Source organism: Lissotriton helveticus, chromosome 1_1, assembly GCF_964261635.1.
Source record: "Lissotriton helveticus chromosome 1_1, aLisHel1.1, whole genome shotgun sequence".
Lineage (NCBI taxonomy): Eukaryota > Metazoa > Chordata > Amphibia > Caudata > Salamandridae > Lissotriton > Lissotriton helveticus.
In genome coordinates this window covers 1,456,794,161-1,456,817,704 of record NC_136057.1, presented here as the reverse complement: position 1 = coordinate 1,456,817,704, position 23,544 = coordinate 1,456,794,161, and the positions used below count along the sequence as shown (strand labels likewise).

Sequence of the window (23,544 nt, the reverse complement as noted above, 5' to 3'; positions counted from 1 at the left end):
AGAGTGGTTCTGTTGCTCGTAGAAGGCTACCCAAGGTGTAGCTCCTTATAGCTTGTGAAGTCATCAAACTTTTTTTACTCCGATCTTAAATTTATTTTCAAATGCTTTTTAATTAGCAACTTCTCTGTTCGGAGAATAATTCAAAGACAGAACCGGCACAAACCTCTTTTCATCTGTGCCAACCAGCGTACTTGACTTGGCAGTTCCCCTCCGTTTGAAATCGTTTTATACCAAAGGACAGGTCTTGTCTCCGTGGGTGGGGTTTCTGTTTTACAGCCGGGTAAGTTTTACTCGAGGCTAACGAACGGGTTTCCTCTCCGTGAGGGGGGATTCTGTTTGGCAGTCGGGTATTTTAACACGTGGCTGTTGAACGCACACGGTGAGTTTCCCCGGACCTGCTCTTCAAAGGCGTCTGATAGATCACCGCTTTTGTTTTGAGAGTATCCCTGGGGGCCAACTAGCCCACCAGGAGCCTCCAGTATGCGCCAGATGGCTGCATTGCATAGAGGTGTAATGAGGCCACACCCTTTTTTACACCTCTCTGCAACGCAGCCCCCGTGTATGTTTGAAGAGGGGGAACTAATTCCCCTTGCATACTGGGTGTCCCTGGCAGCCATCTTGTGCCTTGTTCGAACCAAGGCACAAGAAAGCAGTGAAACAAAGGTGTGAAACTCGCAATGGGGCCAGAGTAGAAACACCCTGACCCCCTAGGCCTGCTCAGGGGGTCCCACAAGGACCCCCAAGGCAAAAAAAATAATATATATATATTTTTTTTAAAGTCGCGGGGTACAAAAAAGCAATAAAAAAATATAAAACAACAATAAGAATAAAAAAACAGTTCTTTTCAGAACTACCTCCAATTTATATAAAAATGCTACATTTTTTAAAAAACTCTGTCTTTCTTTTTTTCTCCAGGGTACGCGTACCGGTACGTGTACCGATACGTGTACCGGGGCGCGCAACCCCTCAAAAAAAAAATAATAATAATGTGTGTGTGTGAGTGGTGTGTGTGTGTGGGGGGGTGGGTGTGAGGTGTGTGTGGGGGGTATGTGTGTGGGGTGTGTGTGTGTGTAGGATGTGTGTGTGTAGGATGTGTGGGTGTGTGTGTGGGGTGTGTGTGTGTGGGGTGTGTGGGTGTGTGTGTGTGGGGGTGTGTGTGTGGGCGTGAGGAATGTGTGTGTGGGTGTGTGTGTGGGTGAGGTGTGTGTGTGGTGTGTGTGGGTGTGTGGGGTGTGTGTCAGAGGTGTGTGTGTGTGGGGGGGTGAGGTGTGTGTGGGGGATGTGTGGGGTGTGTCTGTGAGGTGTGTGTGTGTGGGGGGGAGTGAGGTGTGTGTGTGTGGGGGTGTGTGGGGTGTGTGGGTGTAGGTGGGGGTGTGGGGGTGTATGGTGTGTGTGTGGGTGTGGGTGTGTGGGGTGTTTGGGTGTGGGTGGAGGTGTGGGTGTATGAGGTATGGTGGGGGGGTGTGTGGGGGTGTGGGGGTGGGGTGTGTGTGTGTCGAGGTATGTGTGTGGGGCACCCCCTCAAAAAATAAAAAAATAATGAGTGTGTGTGTGGCGTGTGTGTGTGGGGTGGGTGGGTGTGGGGTGTGTGTGGGGGGGTATGTGTGTAGGGTGTGTGTGTAGGATGTGTGGGTGTGTGTGTGGGGTGTGTGTGTGGGTGTGTGTGTGGGGGGGTGTGGGTGTGTGTGTGAGAGGAGTGTGTGTGTGTGTGTGAGGTGTGTGTGGTGTGTGTGTGTGTGTGTGTGCGAGAGGTGTGTGTCAGAGGTGTGTGTGTGTGTGGGGAAGGGGTGAGGTGTGTGTGGGGGATGTGTGGGGTGTGTCTGTGAGGTGTGTGTGTGTGTGGGGGGGTGAGGTGTGTGTGGGTGGGGGTGTGTGGGGTGTGTGGGTGTAGGTGGGGGTGTGGGTGTGTAAGGTGTGGGGGTGTGGGGTGTTTGGGTGTGGGTGGAGGTGTGGGTGTATGAGGTATGTGTGGGGGGTGTATGTGGGGGGTGGGTGTGGGGTGTGTGTGTGGGGGGGTATGTGTGTGGGGCACCCCCTCAAAAAAGAAAAAATAATAAGTGTGTATGTGTGTGTGTGGTGTGTGTGGGGGTGGGGGTGGGGTGGGGGTATGTGTGTGGGGTGTGTGTGTGTGTAGGATGTGTGGGTGTGTGTGTGGGGAGTGTGTGTGTGGGTGTGTGTGTAGGGGTGTATGTGTGTGTGAGGAGTGTGTGTGTGTGGGTGTGTGTGTGTGAGAGGTGTGTGTGTGGTGTGTGTGTGTGGGTGGGGGGTGTCAGAGGTGTGTGTGTGTGTGGGGGAGGGGTGGGGTGTGTGTGGGGGATGTATGGGGTGTGTCTGTGAGGTGTGTGTGTGTGGGGGGTGAGGTGTGTGTGGGTAGGGGTGTGTGGGGTGTGTGGGTGTAGGTGGGGGTGTGGGTGTGTAAGGTGTGTGTGTGGGTGTGTGGGGTGTTTGGGTGTGGGTGGAGGTGTGGGTGTGTGAGGTATGTGTGGGGGGTGTGTGTGGGAGGGGTGGGTGTGGGGTGTGTGTATGTGGGGGTATGTGTGTGGGGTGTGTGTGTGTATGAGTAAAATGTTCAGCTAACTATAACTGGTGTCAAACCTATGGTTTTCTCAGTGTATTTAATAGGTTTTTTAAATGCTAATTCCTAACTATAACTGGTGTGAAACCTATGTTTTTTTCAGAGAATGTCATAGGTTTTTTAAATGCTAATTCCTAACTATAACTGGTGTGAAACCTATGGTTTTTTCAGTGAATTTCAAAGGTTTTTTAAATGCTAATTCCTAACTATATAAGGCCTGAAACCTTTGTTTTTTTCAGTGAACTCGCAAGGTTTTTTAAATGCTAATTCTATTAGCGGATAACATTTATATATGTTAATATCCGTATGGGACCACCTGAACAGCCCTAGGGGGGTCAGAGTGTTTCTACAAGGCCCCCAAATCTTTTTTTTCATGTAAAAAAATGAGGTACGCGTACCGTACCGTAAGCGTACCCCGCGATTTTTCGATTTTTTTTTTTTTCGGGCCTTGGGGGTCCTTGTGGGACCCCCTGACCAGGCCTAGGGGGTCAGGATGCTTCTACCCTGCCCCCTTTTTGAGTTCTACACGTTTGTTTTTCTGCTTTCCTGTGCCTCAGTCTACCGAGGCACAAGATGGCTGCCAACAGTTTCTGTTTTGGAGTGTTGACAGACATTGGCAGCCAATCAGAATGCAGCTCGCGCACTAGAGGTACGCGTACGGTACGCGTACGTGCGCGTACCGTAAGCGTACGGGTAAGCTCACGGGTAAGCTGCTATAGATATATACATTTTTTTTAACCTAAATTACTCAAAATCCACTGGAGCACATATCTTGAGACATAGCAAAGGCACATCGGGCTACCAGTCCCTACAATTTTGCCAAGTTTGGTGAAAATCCATTCAGCCGTTCGAGCTAAAAGTGCGACCGACCGCCCTATGGAAATTAACATGGGGAAAACACGTTTTGGGACCCCCCTTTTATCTCGGCCCCCGCTTGACGAATCCCCCCCAAACTTTCAGGGAAGGACCGGAGCGCCGCGAGGCAAAGTTGCAGGCAGATTCCTCAACCGGCGCCAAAGTTATTCCCAATAGAATGTTGCGATTTCCCTATGGAAATCAATCCTAACTATATATACCTACTGGCGACCGCCAGTAGGTAATATATATATATATATATATATATATATATATATATATATATATATATATATATATATGTAAATATGCCACTGTGTTCAGCATTTACCCACTTAATAATGGCTGCCCTGTTGTAAATATTTGCACAACTTGTCCTTTTTCCTTTTCCTTCGCACCTAACAGGAAGTGAAATGTATATATGGTGCCGGGTAACAAGGCACACACTAATACTGACGAAGGACTAGAGGTCTGAAACGCGTCTGTTTGTTTTTGTCAGAAGCCGCAATAAAACTTCTTGCAACATACCCCCGTGAGTGCGTTTTCGTCTCTAAACAAGGGCCGAATGGAGCTACGATATTGACGCGTTTGCACCAACGCGCTAAACGACACCCGCCCGCGAGTGACCCGGGATTTTTGGTGCACCTTGGAGCTATGGAGTGACGTGTACCGGGGCACCGCAAAGCGCAGCCGGAAAGGAAACGTAGAACAGTGGTCGCGACAGCAGCGACGGAAGAAACGTGAGTCTCCTTATTTACATCTACAAAAAACCGACTGATAGCCACGCAGGGCGAGGGGGTAATGTGCAACAAAACGCGGTGAGCTTTTCCCGCGTCGGCTATATAATAACTGACTCAAAGACATGTGCGATGAAAAGGACCGCCGTGAGGCGGCGTTGGACATTTTTAAGAAAAGAACACCGAGTGCTCAGACCATACCGGCACAAGGGGGTGCAGGGACCAAGTCTCAAAACGCCCTTACAGTACTATGCAACAAGCTAGAGCGATGCTGTGAAAAGGAGATCAGGAAATGGTGGGAGGCCACCTCACTCCAGAACTACATGGACGTGGATAGAGTCCCGAGAGGGCTCAGAATATATACCGTTCCAGCATATGAAAATCCGGACCCCATGCTACTGGAGCAATGGGCAGAATTAATAGCAGCATCCTGCAAAGCGATGCTAGACCTGTTGATAAAGTTTGCATGGAGCGATCGATCCAAAGCATTGGAAGAAATTGCCTCCCTGGAGAAAGAATTACTAAAGGAGGATGATCAAGTGAAGATCCAACAACTAAGAGACGAAATGAAAAAGAGGCTGATGAAGTACGAGCTCAAAATAAGAGCAAGGAAGCAAGAAAAGTTCGAGCGGGACGAGCGGGATTACGCTCAAGGAAGAGTATTAACATTTTCCCAAAAATATGATGGCATCAGAGCAGCCATGAAAAATAAAGATAAGAAACAAACCACGGAACAAACAGTTGAGGCGGCAACCTCGGAATCAAGTGTCACGGATGAGGAACCCTCTGGAGATGACGAAACAAGGAATATCAGCCAATTACGAAAGAACCCTTTTCATTTGGAGTTCAATGTAATCAAGAAGACGTGGCTGAGAGGGGGAAAGACCAAACCCCCGGAAGACGACGACGTCAGACCAGAAGGGGTGGGTGGCAGAGGAAGAGGAAGAGGCAAGACGACCAGTTACAATACCCGCAAAAGGGGCAACAGGTGGTAGATAGCAGTGAAAATTTGACCATCGTAAATCTCACTAATCAAGAACTAACAGAGATTGAAAGAAACACCTTACAATTGGGCCTCACCTTCTGCCCGAGTGACCAATTAGAGTTCACACAAACGAGAATTGATTTATTCAAACTAGTAAGGAAAATGAAGCTGCACAAATTCCATAAGACCAAACCCTGTGCTGTAGACTCACGCAAAACAAAGAAAAAGAGATCAATTGCCCAACCGACTGATGTGTTAACCGTGAGAGATCTGAATGCAGTCCAGGCATTAGAGGAATTGAGGCAAGAACAAACACAAACATTGGAGATCCAAACCAATATTGAGCAACAATCGCCTCAAACAAACTTTCGAGCTCCCTCGCAATTTCATCCTCAAATGCCTTATGACGCTATAGATACCTTCTCTGACGCTGTCATACAGGACCTAGTCCAACATAGAATGAGTACCAACAAAAGGTCCAATTGGAAGAGGAAACATAATTTGACCAGAGAACAACAATCCGCCCTTGACAATATCCAAAGAAATGACAAAATCATACTGAAACCATCTGATAAGGGAGGGAATATTGTTCTGTTGACAAGAGAACAATACTGTAAAGAGTCCCTTCGACAACTGGAAAATCAGGAAAATTACTGTGTGACAAGTGAAGAGGAATATGAGTGCAGTAAGAGATCTTACCATGACCTCTTGACAAAATGGCGGAATAAATCTATGTTGGATATGGACGAATGTATGTATCTTCGTAATCCAGAACCGATAACTCCGACTTTTTACCAGCTCCCCAAAATACACAAAGATGCAACAAGTCCCCCGGGACGACCCATCGTGTCATCCAAGGGTGGACTGACAGAGAACTTATCGAACTACATTGATTCCTTCCTGGCAGAATTTGTGGTGAACTTAAAATCGTATGTAAGAGACACCAAACATTTCATTGAACAGATGGCAGACATCACATGGGACAATTCTTCTTTTTTGCTCATTACTTTAGACATAACCAGTCTGTATACCTGCATTAGACATGATGTTGGGATTAAGGCTGTAAAATACTTCCTCGATATGAGACCTGGAAAGTACAGAGAACATGGTCTAATGCTAATGGAGATGTTGCAGTTTTGTTTACAAAATAACATTTTTCTGTTTCAGAATACTCTCTTTAAGCAGATCTCCGGGACGGCGATGGGAACCTGCTTCGCCCCCAGCTACGCGAATTTATTCGTCGGCTGGTGGGAGGAGCAGGTGGCCCTTGCCGGAGGAAACATCAAATGGGCAGAAAATATTGTGATGTGGCGTCGATATATCGACGATCTGTTCGTGGTGTGGAGGGGCTCCTCCGCAGACGCAAATGACTTTCTCAGGGATCTGAACAAAAATGACCTAAATCTGATATTTACTGCCGATATCAGTAGCGAAGAGATTCACTATCTAGATTTGAGAGTTTTCATCAAGGAGGGCAAATTACAAACTGCCCTATACAGAAAACCCACAGCAGGGAATAGCATACTCCATGCCAAGAGCAGTCACCCACCTAGTCTAATAAAAAGCATACCTTACGGTGAAATGTTGAGACTAAAAAGAAATTGTTCACAAGACGAAGATTTCAGGATAGCAGCCAATGAGAGCGTCCAAAGGTTTCTTTTGAGAGGATATGATCCAGTTGTCCTGGATAAAACTCTCAAAAAAGTGACTAGAATTCCCAGACAGGAACTGATGGCGTGTAGCCCCAAAAAAACTGCAAATACTGAGAATGCCAACAAATTTAGAATGATTACCAAATTCTCAGAAGGGGCCAATGTTTTGAGAGGGATTCTCTCGAAAAGTTGGCATATACTACGCACAGATCCAGTGATTGGATGCGATGTTCCTCAGAGACCGCATATCACATTCCGCAAATCACGATCTATAAAGGACATGCTAGTCCATAGTCACCTAACACCTGTAAAAACAACTGGACAAAGCACCCTAAAAGAAATGGCGGGGTTTTTCCCCTGTGGGAAATGTCGCGCTTGTGAACATAGCAGAAGAGTACTCTCCTATTCCATTCCAGGTGTAGCCCTACCGAAAAAGATCAAACACTTCATCACATGTACTACACCATATGTGGTATATTGTTTGATCTGCCCCTGTGGTTACAAATACATAGGGAGCACGATTAATGGGGTAAAAATGCGAGTTCTAGAACACCAACGGGCCATAATGAACAAGGATGTATCATATCCGGTGGCCAGGCATTTTTCCCAAGTCCACCAAAGTAACCGTGAGTTACTCCAATTCTTTGGTCTGGACCACGTACCGGCTAACCCTAGGGGTGGTGATAGGTTGACACACCTACGCAGACTAGAGTCACAACATATCATAGATATGCAGACAAAACATCCGGGTGGGCTCAACATCGGAGAGGAACTAGGTGTACACTTGGGTAAATGAATATCCAACATACAGTGGGTGGACTGTGTATATGTGTATATAGATGGGTAGACATAGAACGCTACTAGCAGATTTGATGAATTAAGAACTGTATTGCTTGTAGACGCTCTATCTTGATCTTTGTTGTATTATGAACAGCTTCATCGGTGCAGTATGAATTGATTATCTTCCACTTATTTGCACCTCTGATCTCGTAATTGTTCTCAATTGTTCTGAACCCTCTTTAGCCTCTTCAAACTTCATTTGAAGACTTTTTCTCTAGAATCTTTTGGTAGAGAAGATGGTTTCTTCCTTTTCTTCTCTTTACTTTTCGTTTCTTTGCTTTTTATTTTCATATTGGCTTATCCCGCTCCGTTTTTGTTTCCCTATCAAACATGAATCTTAACCAACTTATTGTTTACTTTGGTTTGTGGCACATGGATTTATATGTATTGAAACTGTAAAAATTGGTTTATATGAATTCATAATCCGTGAGCCAAGCCGATATACGGCTCAATTTTTGAGTATATGATGTTTTCTATTTGGAGAGAATATTTTCCATAGTATGTTATGCTTGGGATATACACTATTATTATTCCCTATTGGAATAATTATTCAGTTGATTAGAGGAAATTACTGAGTATGCCAATCTGTAACCCGTAAGATGATGTTGCAACCTGTTTTGGCCGTTTGAGTCAATGTCGGTGACACTCCGATACACGGCGAGATTTGATTAACTTTCACCGACTTGGGTTACTTTTACATGTTCATATAACATGTATACAATATCTTAACCCATAATGCAACTGTACGATGATCACGCTGTACAGAAAGGTGTTCGCAATGTATATAGTGTAAATATGCGTTAATAGGGCGTTAGAATGCCATGACATGCTGATACACAGCAAGATTGTTTTCATTTTCATTTAATAACATGAAAGGGGCATTAGTATATCTTAGGGTTATAACACATTGTAAATATGCCACTGTGTTCAGCATTTACCCACTTAATAATGGCTGCCCTGTTGTAAATATTTGCACAACTTGTCCTTTTTCCTTTTCCTTCGCACCTAACAGGAAGTGAAATGTATATATGGTGCCGGGTAACAAGGCACACACTAACACTGATGAAGGACTAGAGGTCTGAAACGCGTCTGTTTGTTTTTGTCAGAAGCCGCAATAAAACTTCTTGCAACATACCCCCGTGAGTGCGTTTTCGTCTCTAAACAAGGGCCGAATGGAGCTACAATGTATATATATATATATATATATATATATATATACCTCTATTTACTAGGTATAAGGTTTAAGTTATCCATGATAGCGAGGACAACTGATTCAGTACTAAGTGCTGAACAAATGACAGCTTGTGAACTGCCTACAAAATTAGTGTATTAAAGATGGTTTCAACGGCTATTTCCAATGCAGTTTTGCAGGATTTTAGCTCCTGCTAGTATTAACATTGGGTGAAGTTCTTTCAGAATAAAGTGATCCAAGCCCTGTTTATTGTGATGCCTTCAGCTCATTTAAAAGACAGTCATAATCCATATTAAAATGAGGAATTTAGGAGGGCAGAAATAGGTTTTAGGATTGTATTGTTGATTTGTTTGATAATTTGAACTGGGCAAGTATACAGAGGGGAGCCTGATTCTACATATAACATGACTAAAGAAAGATCATGCTAGAACTGGAATGTTTGTAAGGATCGTGTCATTGGTTTGATGACTAAATGAAGCTGACCTTGTTCATCCTCCTCTCTTAACCCCTTCCATGCTGGGCCGATTCTGCTCCTGTGCTGATGATTTCAGCGTGGGTGCGGTCACGACGGCCCCCAGCCGTCATCAACACACGAGCACTGTAGTGCATGACGGCTGGGGGCCGTCATCAGCATGGAAGGGGTTAAGAGAGAAATTTTGTTTGGAAAGTAGGTTTTTTTAAATGATTGCCAAGTGCCTCAGAATCTCTTTCGAGGTTCGGAACATGTAAGACAATTCATGTACTATTTAGAAAATTGCTTTTGTGGTGGTGATTTTGAATTAATAGTTAGTTTGTTTAGCACTGAAAATGCGGTGTTTAAAATTTGTCATGTATCTTTTACATTCTAGACTGGCTTCTATTTTCTCCACTTTCATTATGTTGCAGTTTTATTTTGGCCTCTCTAAATTCCTAGAAGTACCATGAAATGGGTTCTTTTGATAAATTATGACTTTAGAGATTGGGTCTGTATGTATGTGGGCTACAGAGGGCGGTCACTTTTCAAAGGCCTTGGTTTGGACATCAACACACCTAACTAGAGTATAATAGTTATCTAAGGTTTTAATAAATTCCTCTCTATTGTCTGTATTCCATTGGTGGACAAGCGATTGATTGAGAGAGAAAGTCCAAATTTAATGATGGAATAATCCGATCATAAATGAGTACAAATCTGAAGATTATTTATGTCCGTGTTAGCAGTCCAAATCTGCTCTAGAATGTCGTTTCTTAACATGGGTTGGTTTGTGGCTATTTTGAGACATATTTAGCAAGACGAATAAATATTTAGCCATAAGGGTAGCCAGTAGTTGTAATCATCAACAAACATTCATTTGGTAAGTATGCAAACTTGAGTTCTACAGCGCATGAGTATGTAAATAAGTAAAAACTGCCCTGAGACAGGACTGTTGTAGCGAGGGAAGAGAGTTGGTTTTATATCAGGATTTCTTATGGACAGCAAACTATGTGGGGGTATTTTGCCCTTGGGTTTTTGCACAGATTTTGGGTCCTGGGAGGAATAAGAGATAAGACCAGTATAGTGGTTGCCACCTGGTGCTGGCTGGTTGTAGCTGGCCACTGACTAACAAGCCCATAGCACACCACCGGCACACCCACTGCACGCTTCTGATTAAATAATGGAGGATGATATCGCACATTAGTGGAGCTGTAGTTCCAGAGCAAGACCGCTGACTACCCTTTGAAGAAAAGCACCACCTAAGATGGCAACCACATTTGCAAACACCTAGAAATTTGATCAATATTAAAAATTCTGAACTATCTAGGATGCAGGTGATGTCTTGCATGGTAGTCAGCTGAAACACAGTAAGTAATGTCCCCGCAAGAGTCAACTTCCCCACATAAAAGAAGATCAAGATGTTTCTAGTAGAGCAATTGTTAAAAACTATGAAAACTATTTAAAAATGCGGATTTAAAAAAGTTCAAGTCTGAAATGGGAAGGAAAGAAAAGGAAAAATGGCTTGCACTTGTTCATGGCACAGAGGTTCAACAGCACTGATTAGATAATGGAGGGGGATTACTCCTGTGCTTGGACCTGTAGCTCCCAAGCAAGCCCGCTGACCCTTAGAAGAAAGCGCCTCCTACGTGGCTGCCCTATTGGCAAACACCTGGAAACTCACTCAATATTAAAAACTCTGTGCACTACCTAGAACATCCTTACCGGGCCTTCCACAATAGTCGGTTAAAACAATGTAAATAATGGCCCGCAATAGTCAACCTCCATACATTAAATTAAAATATTATTAAAAGCAATCCTGCCAAATATACTATCCGTCATCAAATAATTTCTTGGTATTACATGACCTTGCTGGATCAGTGACTTAATATCGAGGGACATAATATAGAATGCCCAAAATATCGAATCCAAAATATCTAAGTACAGAATATCGAATCCCTATCTACAAACAGGTAAGTACCAAAATATCGAATCCAAAATATAGATTGTTAAAAATATAGTTAACTAAAATATCGAATTTTGTAAATGTATTAAAATAATATAAAATTAATTAAATATTAAAAACAATTAAATACAAAATACTTAAAATAATGTAAAATATCTTAAAATGTCAAATTAATAAATGTAATGTAAATAAAAGTAGAGAATTTGTTGGACAGTGAGAGGGTAAAAGTTACTATTCCCACTCCCGTGAGTGCAACAGTAGGGAAAGCGTTGGATAGCGTAGGGGTAAAAATTACTATTTCCACTCCAAAGAGTTCAACAGTAGGGAAAACGTTGGATAGCGTAGGGGTAAAAATTACTATTCCCACTCCAGAGAGTGCAACAGTAGGGAAAGCGTTGGATAGCGGGCGGTTAAAAATTACTATTCCCACTCCAGAGAGTGCAACAGTAGGGAAAGCGTTGCATAGCGAGAGGGTAAAAATTACTACTCCCATACCAAAGAGTGCAACAGTAGGGAAAGCATTGGATAGCGTAGGGGTAAAAATTACTATTCCCACTCCAGAGAGAGCAACAGTAGGGAAAGCGTTGGATAGCGGGGGGGGGTAAAAATGACTATTCCCACCCCAGAGAGTGCAAAAGTAGGGAAAGCGTTGGATAGCGGGCGGGTAAAAATTACTATTCCCACTCCAGAGAGTGCAACAGTAGGGAAAGCGTTGGATAGTGAGAGGGTAAAAATTACTACTCCCACACCAAAGAGTGCAACAGTAGGGAAAGCGTTGGATAGCGTAGAGGTAAAAATTACTATTCCCACTCCAGAGAGTGCAACAGTAGGGAAAGAGTTGGATAGCGGGGGGGGGGGTAAAAATTACTATTCCCACTCCAGAGAGTGCAACAGTAGGGAAAGCGTTGGATAGCGGGAGGGTAAAAATTACTATTCCCACTCCCTGTTTGGTCGAATAACATGGAGGAAGCAGACTTTGCATACAGAGAGTGGATAAACGCCTCACTGGATCACCTCATTCCCATAAAAATGCTCTAGGCCTAAGCGAGACTATTCTCACCCCTGGTACTCGGAGACTCTTGCTGACACTAAAAAACAATGTAAACGGCTAGAACGTATTTGGAGACGTTCGTATGACCCTCTAGCTAAAAGCGAGTTTAGGCTGGCCACTAAAGCATATCACAAACTCATAAAAAAAACAAAGCCACATACTATACGGACCTGATCACCTCCAGTACCAATCGTTCTAAAACTATCTTCTCCCTGGTAAAAGAAATGACCAAGGCCCCGGACAGTTTAGGCAACCCGATAGTGTCAGATACACAGTGCGAGGAACTATCCTGTTTCTTCATTAATAAGGTCAAAGGGATATATGATTCACTACAACCAGATAGCCCCTTGGGGCCCTCCAATCCTACTAGTGATCAAGCTGTTCCCTCTTATTCCCTCTCTACTATTCCATCTTTAGAGGGGACAGAGATGGAACACCTTACACTAAGAGTAAAATCAGGATCCCCAGATGACCCTATTAAACCCGAACTGCTTAGATCTCTCCGTGATTCCGCCCTGCAGGCAGGACGGGAGCTGATAAATAAGTCCTTTCAGCTAGCCTCCATCCCTAAATCATGGAAGAATGCCAAAGTGGTGCCACTCTTGAAGAAACCATCACTAGACCCCTTTCGGCCTGATAGTTTCCGCCCCATTTCACTGCTTCCCTACTTTGCAAAAGTGGCAGAAGCACATGTCAATCACACTCTGACTACCTACCTGGAGTCTAATGGGATCCTGGATGAGTCCCAAAATGGTTTCCGTGCGAACCATAGCACGGAGTCTGCCTTGCTAACAGTTACAGAACATCTAAAAGCTTCACTGGATATGGGCGCAACCTCTATTTTGATTCTGCTGGATTTGAGTGCGGCGTTTGACACGGTCTCCCACAAGATACTGCTCGAGAGATTGTGGGAGATCGGAGTCAGGGAAACGGCCCTGGATTGGTTCGCGTCTTTTCTATCTGACCGTTCCTTCCAGGTGCACGCCCCTCCGTACTCATCCAGCAGGCTCCCCCTTGAATGTGGGGTACCTCAGGGGTCTGCGCTCAGTCCCACATTGTTTAATGTGTATGTCCGCCCCCTGGCCGTGATGGCCCGGGAACGTAAGATACAACTAATATCATATGCGGACGATACACAACTTATTTTTAATTTCTCCAATAACAATGTGATAGACCAATTGAAGTTTCAAGAAGACATTCTGGCCATATCTAAGTGGCTATCTAACAACTGTCTTCAATTAAACTCCTCCAAAACAGAGGTACTTCTGATTGGCAATGGCACACAGACATGGGACGAGCATTGGTGGCCTCCTGCGTTGGGACCAGCTCCCATACCTAAGGAGTTGGTAAAAAATCTAGGAGTGGTGCTCGACAACTCGCTCAATTTGGATTCCCATGCCAAAAAAGTGGCGGGCATCTGCTACGGGCGTCTGCGCTCTCTCAGACCCATTCTGGGGTTCTTCGAGCCCCCTACCCTTCAGCTCATAGTCCAGGCGTCAGTCCTTTCTCATCTGGACTATTGCAACTCCCTCATGTTAGGCTCCAACACGACCACAATAAACAGGATGCAAAGAGCGCAAAATGCCGCTGCCCGTGTTTTGTTTGCTCTACCCAAAACCTGTCATACTTCCCCGTTTCTCCGGCGACTACATTGGTTGCCTATAAAGCAACGCATACAATTCAAAACCCTCTGTCTAACCCACAAAATCTTGTACAGCGCTGGCCCCCAAACTCTTCAAGGACTATGCTCCTTCTATATCCCCACGCGCGCACTCCGCTCAGCGGATCTTTCTTTAGCACGTACCATTAAGATTCGGAGGAGCAGAGCCGGCGGCCATTCCTTCAGGTATCTGGCCCCTAAGCTTTGGAATTCCATCCCCTTAAAAGCTCGAGCCACCTCAAACCATCTGCTATTTCGCAAACTTATAAAAACCTGGCTGTTTGCGTCCATCTAGTACATCCTCTGTCGCACTAGTTGTAGGCATGTCCGCAAGCGCTGGGACGCCCCGTTGCTGGGGTAGCCATGCGCTATACAAGATTCCATAACATAACATAACAATGAGTGCAATAGTAGGGAAAGCGTTGGATAGGGTAGGGGCAAAAATTACTATTCCCACTCCAGTGAGTGCAACAGTAGGGAAAGCGTTGGATAGCGTAGGGGTAAAAATTAGAGTGCAACAGTAGGAAAAGTAATGATTTAATATTAAAATATAATTACATTAATTATCAATACCAATAAAAAATTAGTTAAAAAGAATTACCAATTAATAAAAATTAATTACCAATTAAAAAATTAATTAAAATTAATAAAAATGAATTACCAATTAATAATTAATTATCAATACATTTAAATACAAATAAATATTTACTTTATAACAATTAAATTACTTCCCACCCTATTCCCTTATAAACCCACAACCCGCTCCAAATAAATAATACAATTAACATAATTATCAATTAATCAATTAATAAAAATTATTTACCAATTAATAAAAATTAATTACCAATTAATCATTAATTATAAAGCAATTAATTATCAATACATATAAATAAAAATAAATTTTAACTTTATTACAATTAAATTACTTCCCACCCTATTCCCCTATAAACGCACAACCCGCTCCAAATAAATAATACAATTAACATAATTATCAATTAATCAATGCATAACAATTATTTACCAATTAATACAAATGAATTACAAATTAAAAAGATTAATTACCAATTAATAAAAATTACTTACCAATTAATAATTAATTATCAATGCATATAAATAAAATGTGATATTTAATTTACTATAATTAAATTACTTCCCACCCTATTCCCTTATAAACCCACATCCCGCTACGGAATTAAATTACGCAAAAAAATTAAATTACATAACATTCATAACTTTAAAAAAAAACATACATTACAAAATTAATACATAATTTTAATACATATACTACAATACATAACACAAAAAAAATGATATTATGGGAATAGATATTTTAAATTCTATATTATGGGAATAGATATTTTAAATTAGATATTATGGAATTCGATATTTCATACCCCAAATTCGATATTCTGACTGACTATATTTTGATAATTCGATATTCTGGGCAGTCTATATTTTTGATTCGATATTTTGGGCAGTCTATATTTTGGAATCGATATTTAGGGTGTTTACCACCTTGCCATGTACTAACCATATTTTCGATCAGTTGCATTTGTTATATTACTCACACTATTTCCTAAAATTGGGTATTTAGAAGAATACTCAAGTTATATAAAGTGCATTGCAACTGAAATCAACTGGTGAATTAAGCTAGATGCCCCTGCTGCCTCTCTAAGTTTTCCATAGCCTTGGTTTTCCCCATTATCATCAAGAATATAGATTTGACTAATTAATGACCTGTATGCTCCGCTCTTTTGCTGATCTTTCGGTCGAAAAAAGAAGCATCTAACCAACACAAGTCCAATCACTTTCTTCTTTGCATTTTATGTACATCTTGCCATGTGTCTAGTGTGGCCGATATTGGATAAAATATTAGGATCAGGACAACCTAGTTCCTTTCGGTGTCCACAAAGTTGTATTATTGAGAGACTATAGGGATTGATAAGGGGCACATATGCCAGTGGCATCAGAGAAGTGCAGTAACGAGATACTACAAGGTTGGTTGAGGCACCTAGTGCCATTTGGAGGAGAAAAGTGTTGTAATACTGATACAATACAGGGTTGGACGAGTAGGCACAGTATTGTATTGTAATTGTATTTATATAGCGCTTACTACCCCTGATAAGGCGTCAAAGTGCTTTTTCGGTGAATAGCATGCTACTCCGGAACCCATAAAAGATTAGTGGTGAATTAGTATAGTGAAATATGGAAGTAATTTGAGCGGTACAGGGTTATCAATATGAATTTAAAAGAGCATACAAGATCAGGGAGCTCATGGTTTATTGGGGAGAGCACAGACAGCTGTGATTACACAGTGCAAAGAAGTACAGCGATCTATGACGAGCAGTGTTTTAATGCTTAGAATGTGCACTATGGGCTGAGGGGAATACTGACTGCCGGAGGACTGGAGAGTTGTATTACTGAAATGATACAGTGACTGGGGCCAAACTGCTGACTAGAGGAGCTCCAAGAGTTGTGATGCTAAGGCCATCATTTAAAGGGCCAGGTGACCATGGAGGGTAGAGGCCTGCAATGCTGACATGCTGACTATAAGCATTATAGCTGGAGGATGGTGCTGTGCAAAGAGCAGGTATTAACAGCTCGTTATCATTTCTTAGTTGCTGGAGAAAGCTGAAGCCCGCGAGCGAGAACGTGAAAAGGATGAGGCCCGCAAGCTTCGGAGGAGAGAGGCTGCATTCAAGACAATGCTGAAGCAGGCGGTGCCGTCCCTGGAGCCCAAATCCAACTGGGAGGATGTGAGAGCTCTTACTATTCTCAGAAATCTACCCCCTGCTCCCAGCTAAGTTCCCAGTCCTTGCACCCAGCCCCTAACTAAGAGCACACATCCCAGCATTACGTACTCCATTGCACTCTGACCCCAACTGAAGGAGTATAACAGCTCTGTCTTCACCACTAGAGCCCTACAGCACCAGTCTCCTACCCTCACCAGACAACGCCCCTGTCTCTTGCACTAGTGTCAACTTGCAACCAGACCTAGCACTATCCAAACTGGCGGTCTTCTCCAGGGCCGCTCTGTAAGGTGTCTTCACAAAACAACATTGCACAAGGTGAAGGAAGTGGCCCGATTAGGGTCACCCGGGTCACTCACGACCACCTCTCAGCCTTCCATATCAAATGAAGAGTCGGTCAGACAGTAGAGAATACAAACCAATGATAGTTTATTCAAAGTACACTCAGAGCGGAGCCCTTTCTGCTCAGTTGCTAGGAGTGCTGCAGAGGGACTGACATCAGCAAGCTAAACGATACATTATTTAAATTTCTAAATCAATGTAAGCACACTCACCATGGAATTTTTCAGAGAGATGCAGCTGGACCATAAATTACAAAGGAGTACGTTTCGATTCTGGGGTCGGCACACACTATCTACCAGTCAAGGTCATTCTGCCCGTGCCCGCCACTAGACAAGTGGGAGAAGGCCTACATCTAAAAGAAAAGGTATGCGCAATGCATTCATTAGTGTAGCAAAACTCAGCTCTGAAGAAACATAACTTCGAGAAGGCCATTTCTCAGAAGTGGCAAAGGATTGGTTTCGATCATAATACAAAATGGCACCTGTACACAAAACAGCGCCGCGAATGCTAACTTACGTAAAACAATGCGAAAGCATGATTTTTATTCCAACAAAGGTCAAGGCCCTGAAACTACCCTATTAGCTATGTGCTCTTAGGTGTATATCCTGTAAAACACTCTTATTTGGCACAGGCCCTGAACTGAACTTCTGGGTTAGGTCATTTGCTTACATCTGATGTTTTACCATCAAGCTATTTAATTATTCCACTATCTTGAGAATGCTCTGCACTTAAATTAGCCAAGGGCTAGTAAATGGTTAAAGTGTAAAAGACCACATTTGTTTGGAAGCACTTCACACTGATAACTTTTTACCTGCCTATGAAAATATTTTTCCAACTGCACTGTGAGGCTTCTTGCAGCTGTGTGAACAAACAACAAACAATATTATGCACCCTGAAATATGATTTCCCCAGTACCAATCCTCCATTATTACAGCGTAGTTCACACTGAGTTAGATCAAGTCACTGGTATAAGTACCATTTACCTTTTTACCACCTACAAGTTCTGCATGCTCATCAGTGTAAATCCACTCTCTAAAACCAACCAACTCATCTGCTAAATTACCACAGATGACAGTGGAGTTTGCACCCGCCCTTAATAACAATCCATTGCTAAATCAATCACTTCTCTTTTGATGTGGACCTCAGGTCCAGCAAAGCTTGATTCAGGCTCTATAGAACAGTAAAATAAATTCTAAAGACATACTTCTGACATCTCAACCCCAAATCAGTAATGACCAGGGTAGGACATGTTCTGCCCCCAGAGGCGAGAGGCAGTTTCCCCTCTTTTTGTACTGACCACATTGTTATCTACCTTCCAGTTCAGACCAAGTTCTAATTTAGCTTCTGTTTCCCCAGGTACGAGAACGCTTCATCAAAGATCCATCCTTCGACCAGATCACTGTAGAGTCGGAAAGGATTCGTCTCTATAAAGAATTTCTACACGGACTAGAGGTGATTAGAGATAAGTCGCACTATTGTTGTTGGGATAGCCCTGTCTGTCTTGTAGATCCTCTTACATGGGTTCCATCTCCCAAGCAGAATGTTGTTGGGAAGCTTCCAAGCGTCTCACACTGGAGGCCTTGTGGGCCTGCACCTGGTGGGAACTTCCATTTGTTAAGCCATTTCAAAGACGTTTAGAGCATAGACACGAGGGTTACTGATGTCAGATTAACAGGGGTCTTGGAAAGATGTGCTAGGTTTCAACCGTTACTCTCAGAGTTAGTTAGCTTTCCACAGTTTCTGACATCTGCAAAATTTCCCACCTTCTCATTTATGTTTTCCAAATTGTACAATCTGGGGCCACACACGTTTTTAATGTGTTTTCTTTGAATTCATTTGAATAATTTGTTTTAACACTCAATGTGCAAACTTGCGCATTTCATAAACAGTGCTCAAAATCTCTAATATCGCCTGCATCAGAACAATTACCGTATTGTTTTGTAAAGAATATTCACCATGACCTCATATCAATGTATTCATCTAATTCTTTACCTCATCCCAATTTATTCAGCTAATACTTCAAAGAATTAGATAGATAAAACAAAATGAGCTAAAAAAATTAATGAGACAATGTTGAGTTTTCCTGTTATTTGTAGTGAAGACAAATATTTTTGGGAGAGTAGCAAGGCTTCAGTCCCATAAAAAAAACTGTACACCCTGGATGTGAATGAGCATCTAGATTCAGATATCAGTGAGATTGTTACATTTTCCTATGGTCGAAGATTAATCCAAAAAAGTTCTTTGCTGGATAGTGCTCTTACCAAAACGTGGGTTTTTACTGAGCCTTTATACTACTGACCCACTAATAGTTGATGTTTTCTCATACTATTTTTTATAAATGTAACACATTATTTGTAAAATTCAGGAAGATAGGGTGCTCACTGTTTGATGAATGTTGTCTAAAAATTGAACTGATACATCTAAGGTCAGTCACTAACCATTCCTCTTCTTTGGATGCAGAACGAATGTCAGCACCGTCATGTCAAGGCCAAGAAGCACTCCAAGAAATCCAAGAAGCAGCATCGCAAGCGGTCACACTCCCAGTCGGTAAGCAAGCTCAACGTGCCGCTAAAATGAATATCCAGAAGGCTATTTTAGATGGAGCAGTAGAGCATTTATCACTGAAAAAACACACAGTTAAAACTGTGTTAGTGTTCTGGCTCAATTGCACAAAACCACAGAAATTCGCAGGTTATGGTAAACACTCAACGCACGCCTGCTCAGAAACTTTTTATACGCTGATAACTAAAAAAAATACTGAACAGATTTACCCAAATGAACAAAAGCACGCTTTCTGACTAAAGTCCTACTTTCATGCCCAATTTAGTGTAATTCCTTTCAGCAGTTTCGGCTGCTGACAGAAGCAAAATTTCCTATGGGAGCTAAAATGGTAAAGCAAAACTTTTTTAATCTACTCCCCACGGCAAGGATCCCCCGTCACGCTTTTTAATTTTTTTCGCCTGAACGGATCCTCCTGAAAATTGTAATGCCTGCCCTTATTGGACTACACTCCAATTTTGGTGCAGATCCATCCATTAGGTCAAAAGACACAGACAAATCAAAAATCAAAAAAATTATATTCAATGGAAAGTACGGCTGAACTGTATCTGCAGAGGGTTGGCCGCCACTGTGTAGTTAGGTATCCTGTCAATCAAATTTACATTTTACCAAATGTGATTGCCTGAAGAACTAGATTTATTATTTTTTCCGAATACATGAAAGTTGTAATTTTTGAAAAAATGTAGATTATTGCTCTGTGGAAAAAAAATTCAAAGCATGTTTGGCTTAAGATACGTATGCTGTGCATAGTCTTGTGATCTAGTGTTGAGCTTGTATAGTAAAGCTTGTTTTTCTTTGAAGATTTACTCACATTGATGTGCTGTGACTCATCCGTCCACAAAGCACATGGATACGAACTCAACTCTAGATTGAATTTTTCCACCATCAGGTTTGGGCGTGTTCAGCAGCAGCTTTGAGACCAATGCGTTCCTCATGGCTTTTTTTGGGGCTAATTGCTCCGCTTGTCTAGTATGAGGAATCAGATGAAAATCACAGCACGGTGTCAGCGTCTATCCAACAGGTCTCCAATGAGAACATCCCTCCATCTCCACTGAACCTCACTGCTTCACATCAATGTCCTGGCACCTCAGACACCTTCTTTGACTCAATAGAGTCCTCTTCATTCTGCACGAAGTTAACCCCAGGCAAATGCAGATACGAAGGGGGTGATGAAATGCACACCTTCCAAATTTGTCTGAGGTGCAACGGAAAATATACCTACGCGGACCAGCATGGCGTTTGCATCCTTAGTCTCTCTCCCAACCACAAGACTGATGGTGAGTTTTGCCTCGCCTTTCGGTGCAAGAAGACCTTACGGTACAGAATTACATTGGGCACATTCCAAAATCCTGCAGCAGTCATTCCCTGTAACCCCAACATTTTAGGAGAACAAGACCCTCTTGTCCTCGAGGCAGAAGAGACGGATCCCTCTGGGATCGCGGTGGCCCAACTGACACCATGCCCTAATATGTTGGTCTCACATGCTTCTTAGGGAGAGGACCAAGACATGGCAACCTCTGTCTCAAATTCTAAGAAGACACCAAGGGGGGTGGATATTACTCCAGCGTGGCAAAGAAAAGCTAAAAGCAAAACTGTTAAGCCCCCCCCAGGAGTCAGGTGCTGAGCAGGGCAGAAAGAAATTCCCAGTCCCTGACCCACCACTCTTGGGCCCAGTTTGGCACAGACAGAAAGATTTGAATTTGCGCAAGCTCACACCAAATGGAGTCAAGCCTCAACAGTGATCAACTCCCTGTGAATCTTCCCCTTCTGAGACAAAATCGATGCCAAAAGCCAACGCTGAGATCGACGAAATCTGATGCACCTATCCTAGTAAGACTGGCAGAGGAGCTTGGCTCTTCTTCTACCCAGAGATCTGCACGATGACTGTAAACCTATCAAGGAAGGCCATCAACCTGGCTGCCACCAATTCCTAAGAAACAAAGGCTAACCGTCAAGGAGCTTGCCTTTGATGGACCACCACATCCAGTGCCCAAGAAGCACAAGGAATAGGCTACAACTCACCCCAACCTCCTACACCTAGTCGATAATCACTACTATGACCTCCTCCACCATTACCACACTAAACGCCTCTTCCTCTCCACCACTACCTGAGTCTTCGGATATGAAATTGTACTCATACCATTACCCAGGTAGCCCTTATGGGAAAGGAGACCTTTATGACCGGACAGGAAAGATAACTGGTATGATTATAAATGCTGACCCTGCAAACCACCCCAATCTGGAATGATACCCAGCTAAGCAGATACTACCGCATATCATGCTGTAATTGAGAGGGTGGGCCATCACCATAAAGTGGAGGACTTCTCCAAAAATGTACCATTCAGTTCCTCCCCCAGCTCAAGGCCTTGATGAATTTGGCCCCAGACAAATTCAAAGACCCTGTCAAGGCAAAAGGTAGTTAAACCTTGGGTTTAGAAGACGCTCAAGACTTGTCTCAACAACCCACTTCATCAGCGGCCAGATCCTCCAGACTCCTTGGTGGTACACACAGCAAGGAATCTGGCCTTGGTTCATTCAATTGGGGACTCTCCCTCTCGGTACAAGGAAAGTAAGTGCTTCAATGCTGCCAGTAAGCGCATGGTGGTTGGAGCAACCACCATGTATTGCCAATTGAGTTGGCTTGCTGTAAAGGTATGACATGTTTCACTGGTAGGAGATGGAGATGCTGATGCAGCACTTCCCTGGGACCTGCACATAGATGGGGGAATAACTAATTGCTGAGGGGAAGATCAACTCCAGTGTGAATAGGCATTGTGAACTCTGTGCTGCAGATACTGCCTTCAACAGTGTGAACACCAGCATCCGGATCCACTACCACGGATGGTTATGCATCCTGGGGTTCAAGACAGAGGTTCAACAACTTCTCCTCAATATCCCATTTGATAAATCTCAGGCAGGCAGAAGATACACAGGAAGCAGCTACAGGGATAACAGCTGCCAAGACAGAGGTAGAAGCAGCTCTGGCAAAGAAGTCTTTCCTCCCAAAGACTGACTCACCCACGTTGCCCCTGAAGACACAAAACCAAGGAGGGGGGACTGGGTGGTACTAAAGGATTTATCTCTTCCTTGTAGGAAGCTAGGGAAGACCAATGGGTGCTGGCAGTAGTTCAGCTGGGCTGCTGCTTAGAATTCCACCCCACCCCTCTCAATATACCACCATGTTATCACATCATCAGCCAAGTTGACTCATTACAGCGGAGAAAAAGCCACAAATGCTGCTGTGTCCAAAAATGCAGGAATGAATGGAAGACTTTTTGATTCAATCAGTTGGGATACTGGCTCATTTATGAGAAACCTCAATAATGTTAGGAGTTACGCTGTTGTCCAGAGGTGGTCCTCGATGGACTGCAGTGAGTCCACATTCAGCAGCCAGTCATCGAGGTATGGGAATAGAGGAACATCTGACCTCTGGGCAGCGACCATCACCATTACTTCTGTGAATGCACAATGGAGCAAGACCACTGACTCATTGTCAGTGAAATTGCTCTCCCACCCTCGCAGCTCCACCATTAAGTGAGGTGCCCCTGCCCCTGCACTCTTGAGTGTTGGTGATCGAGGCCCTCCTCCACCCTCAGGTTTCCCTGCGCCTCATCCCTGGTGGTCCAGTGGACCTCTGTCTCCTTTCTCTCACTCTGCTCCTTCACTCGTTTTTCTACCCTTTCTATCTTTCACCTTTCTGCACCTTTCTGCATCTCGGCTCTTTTGTGCCTTATTTCTGCCCATTTTCCCTTCTCTCCCTCTGCTCCTTCACTCGTTTTCACTCGTTTTTCTACCCTTTCTATCTTTCACCTTTCTGCACCTCTGCTCTTTTGTGCCTTATTGCTGCCCATTTCCCTTTCTCTCCCTCTGCTCTTTTACTCGTTTTCACTCATTTTTCTACCCTTTCTATCTTTCACCTTTCTGCTCTTTTC

The 23,544-nt window shown here is 43.4% G+C and overlaps 1 protein-coding gene across 1 annotated transcript in view; it reads left to right on the top strand.

Moving 5' to 3' along the window:
- PRPF40B (pre-mRNA processing factor 40B) overlaps nucleotides 1–23,544 on the top strand; it is a 289,560-nt gene that overhangs the window by 215,908 nt on the left and 50,108 nt on the right. Inside the window, exons 22-24 of the mRNA XM_078685984.1 lie at nucleotides 16,580–16,717; nucleotides 18,410–18,505; nucleotides 19,514–19,600. Coding sequence (XP_078542110.1) covers nucleotides 16,580–16,717; nucleotides 18,410–18,505; nucleotides 19,514–19,600 — 321 coding nt within the window. The remainder of the gene's footprint in view (nucleotides 1–16,579; nucleotides 16,718–18,409; nucleotides 18,506–19,513; nucleotides 19,601–23,544) is intronic.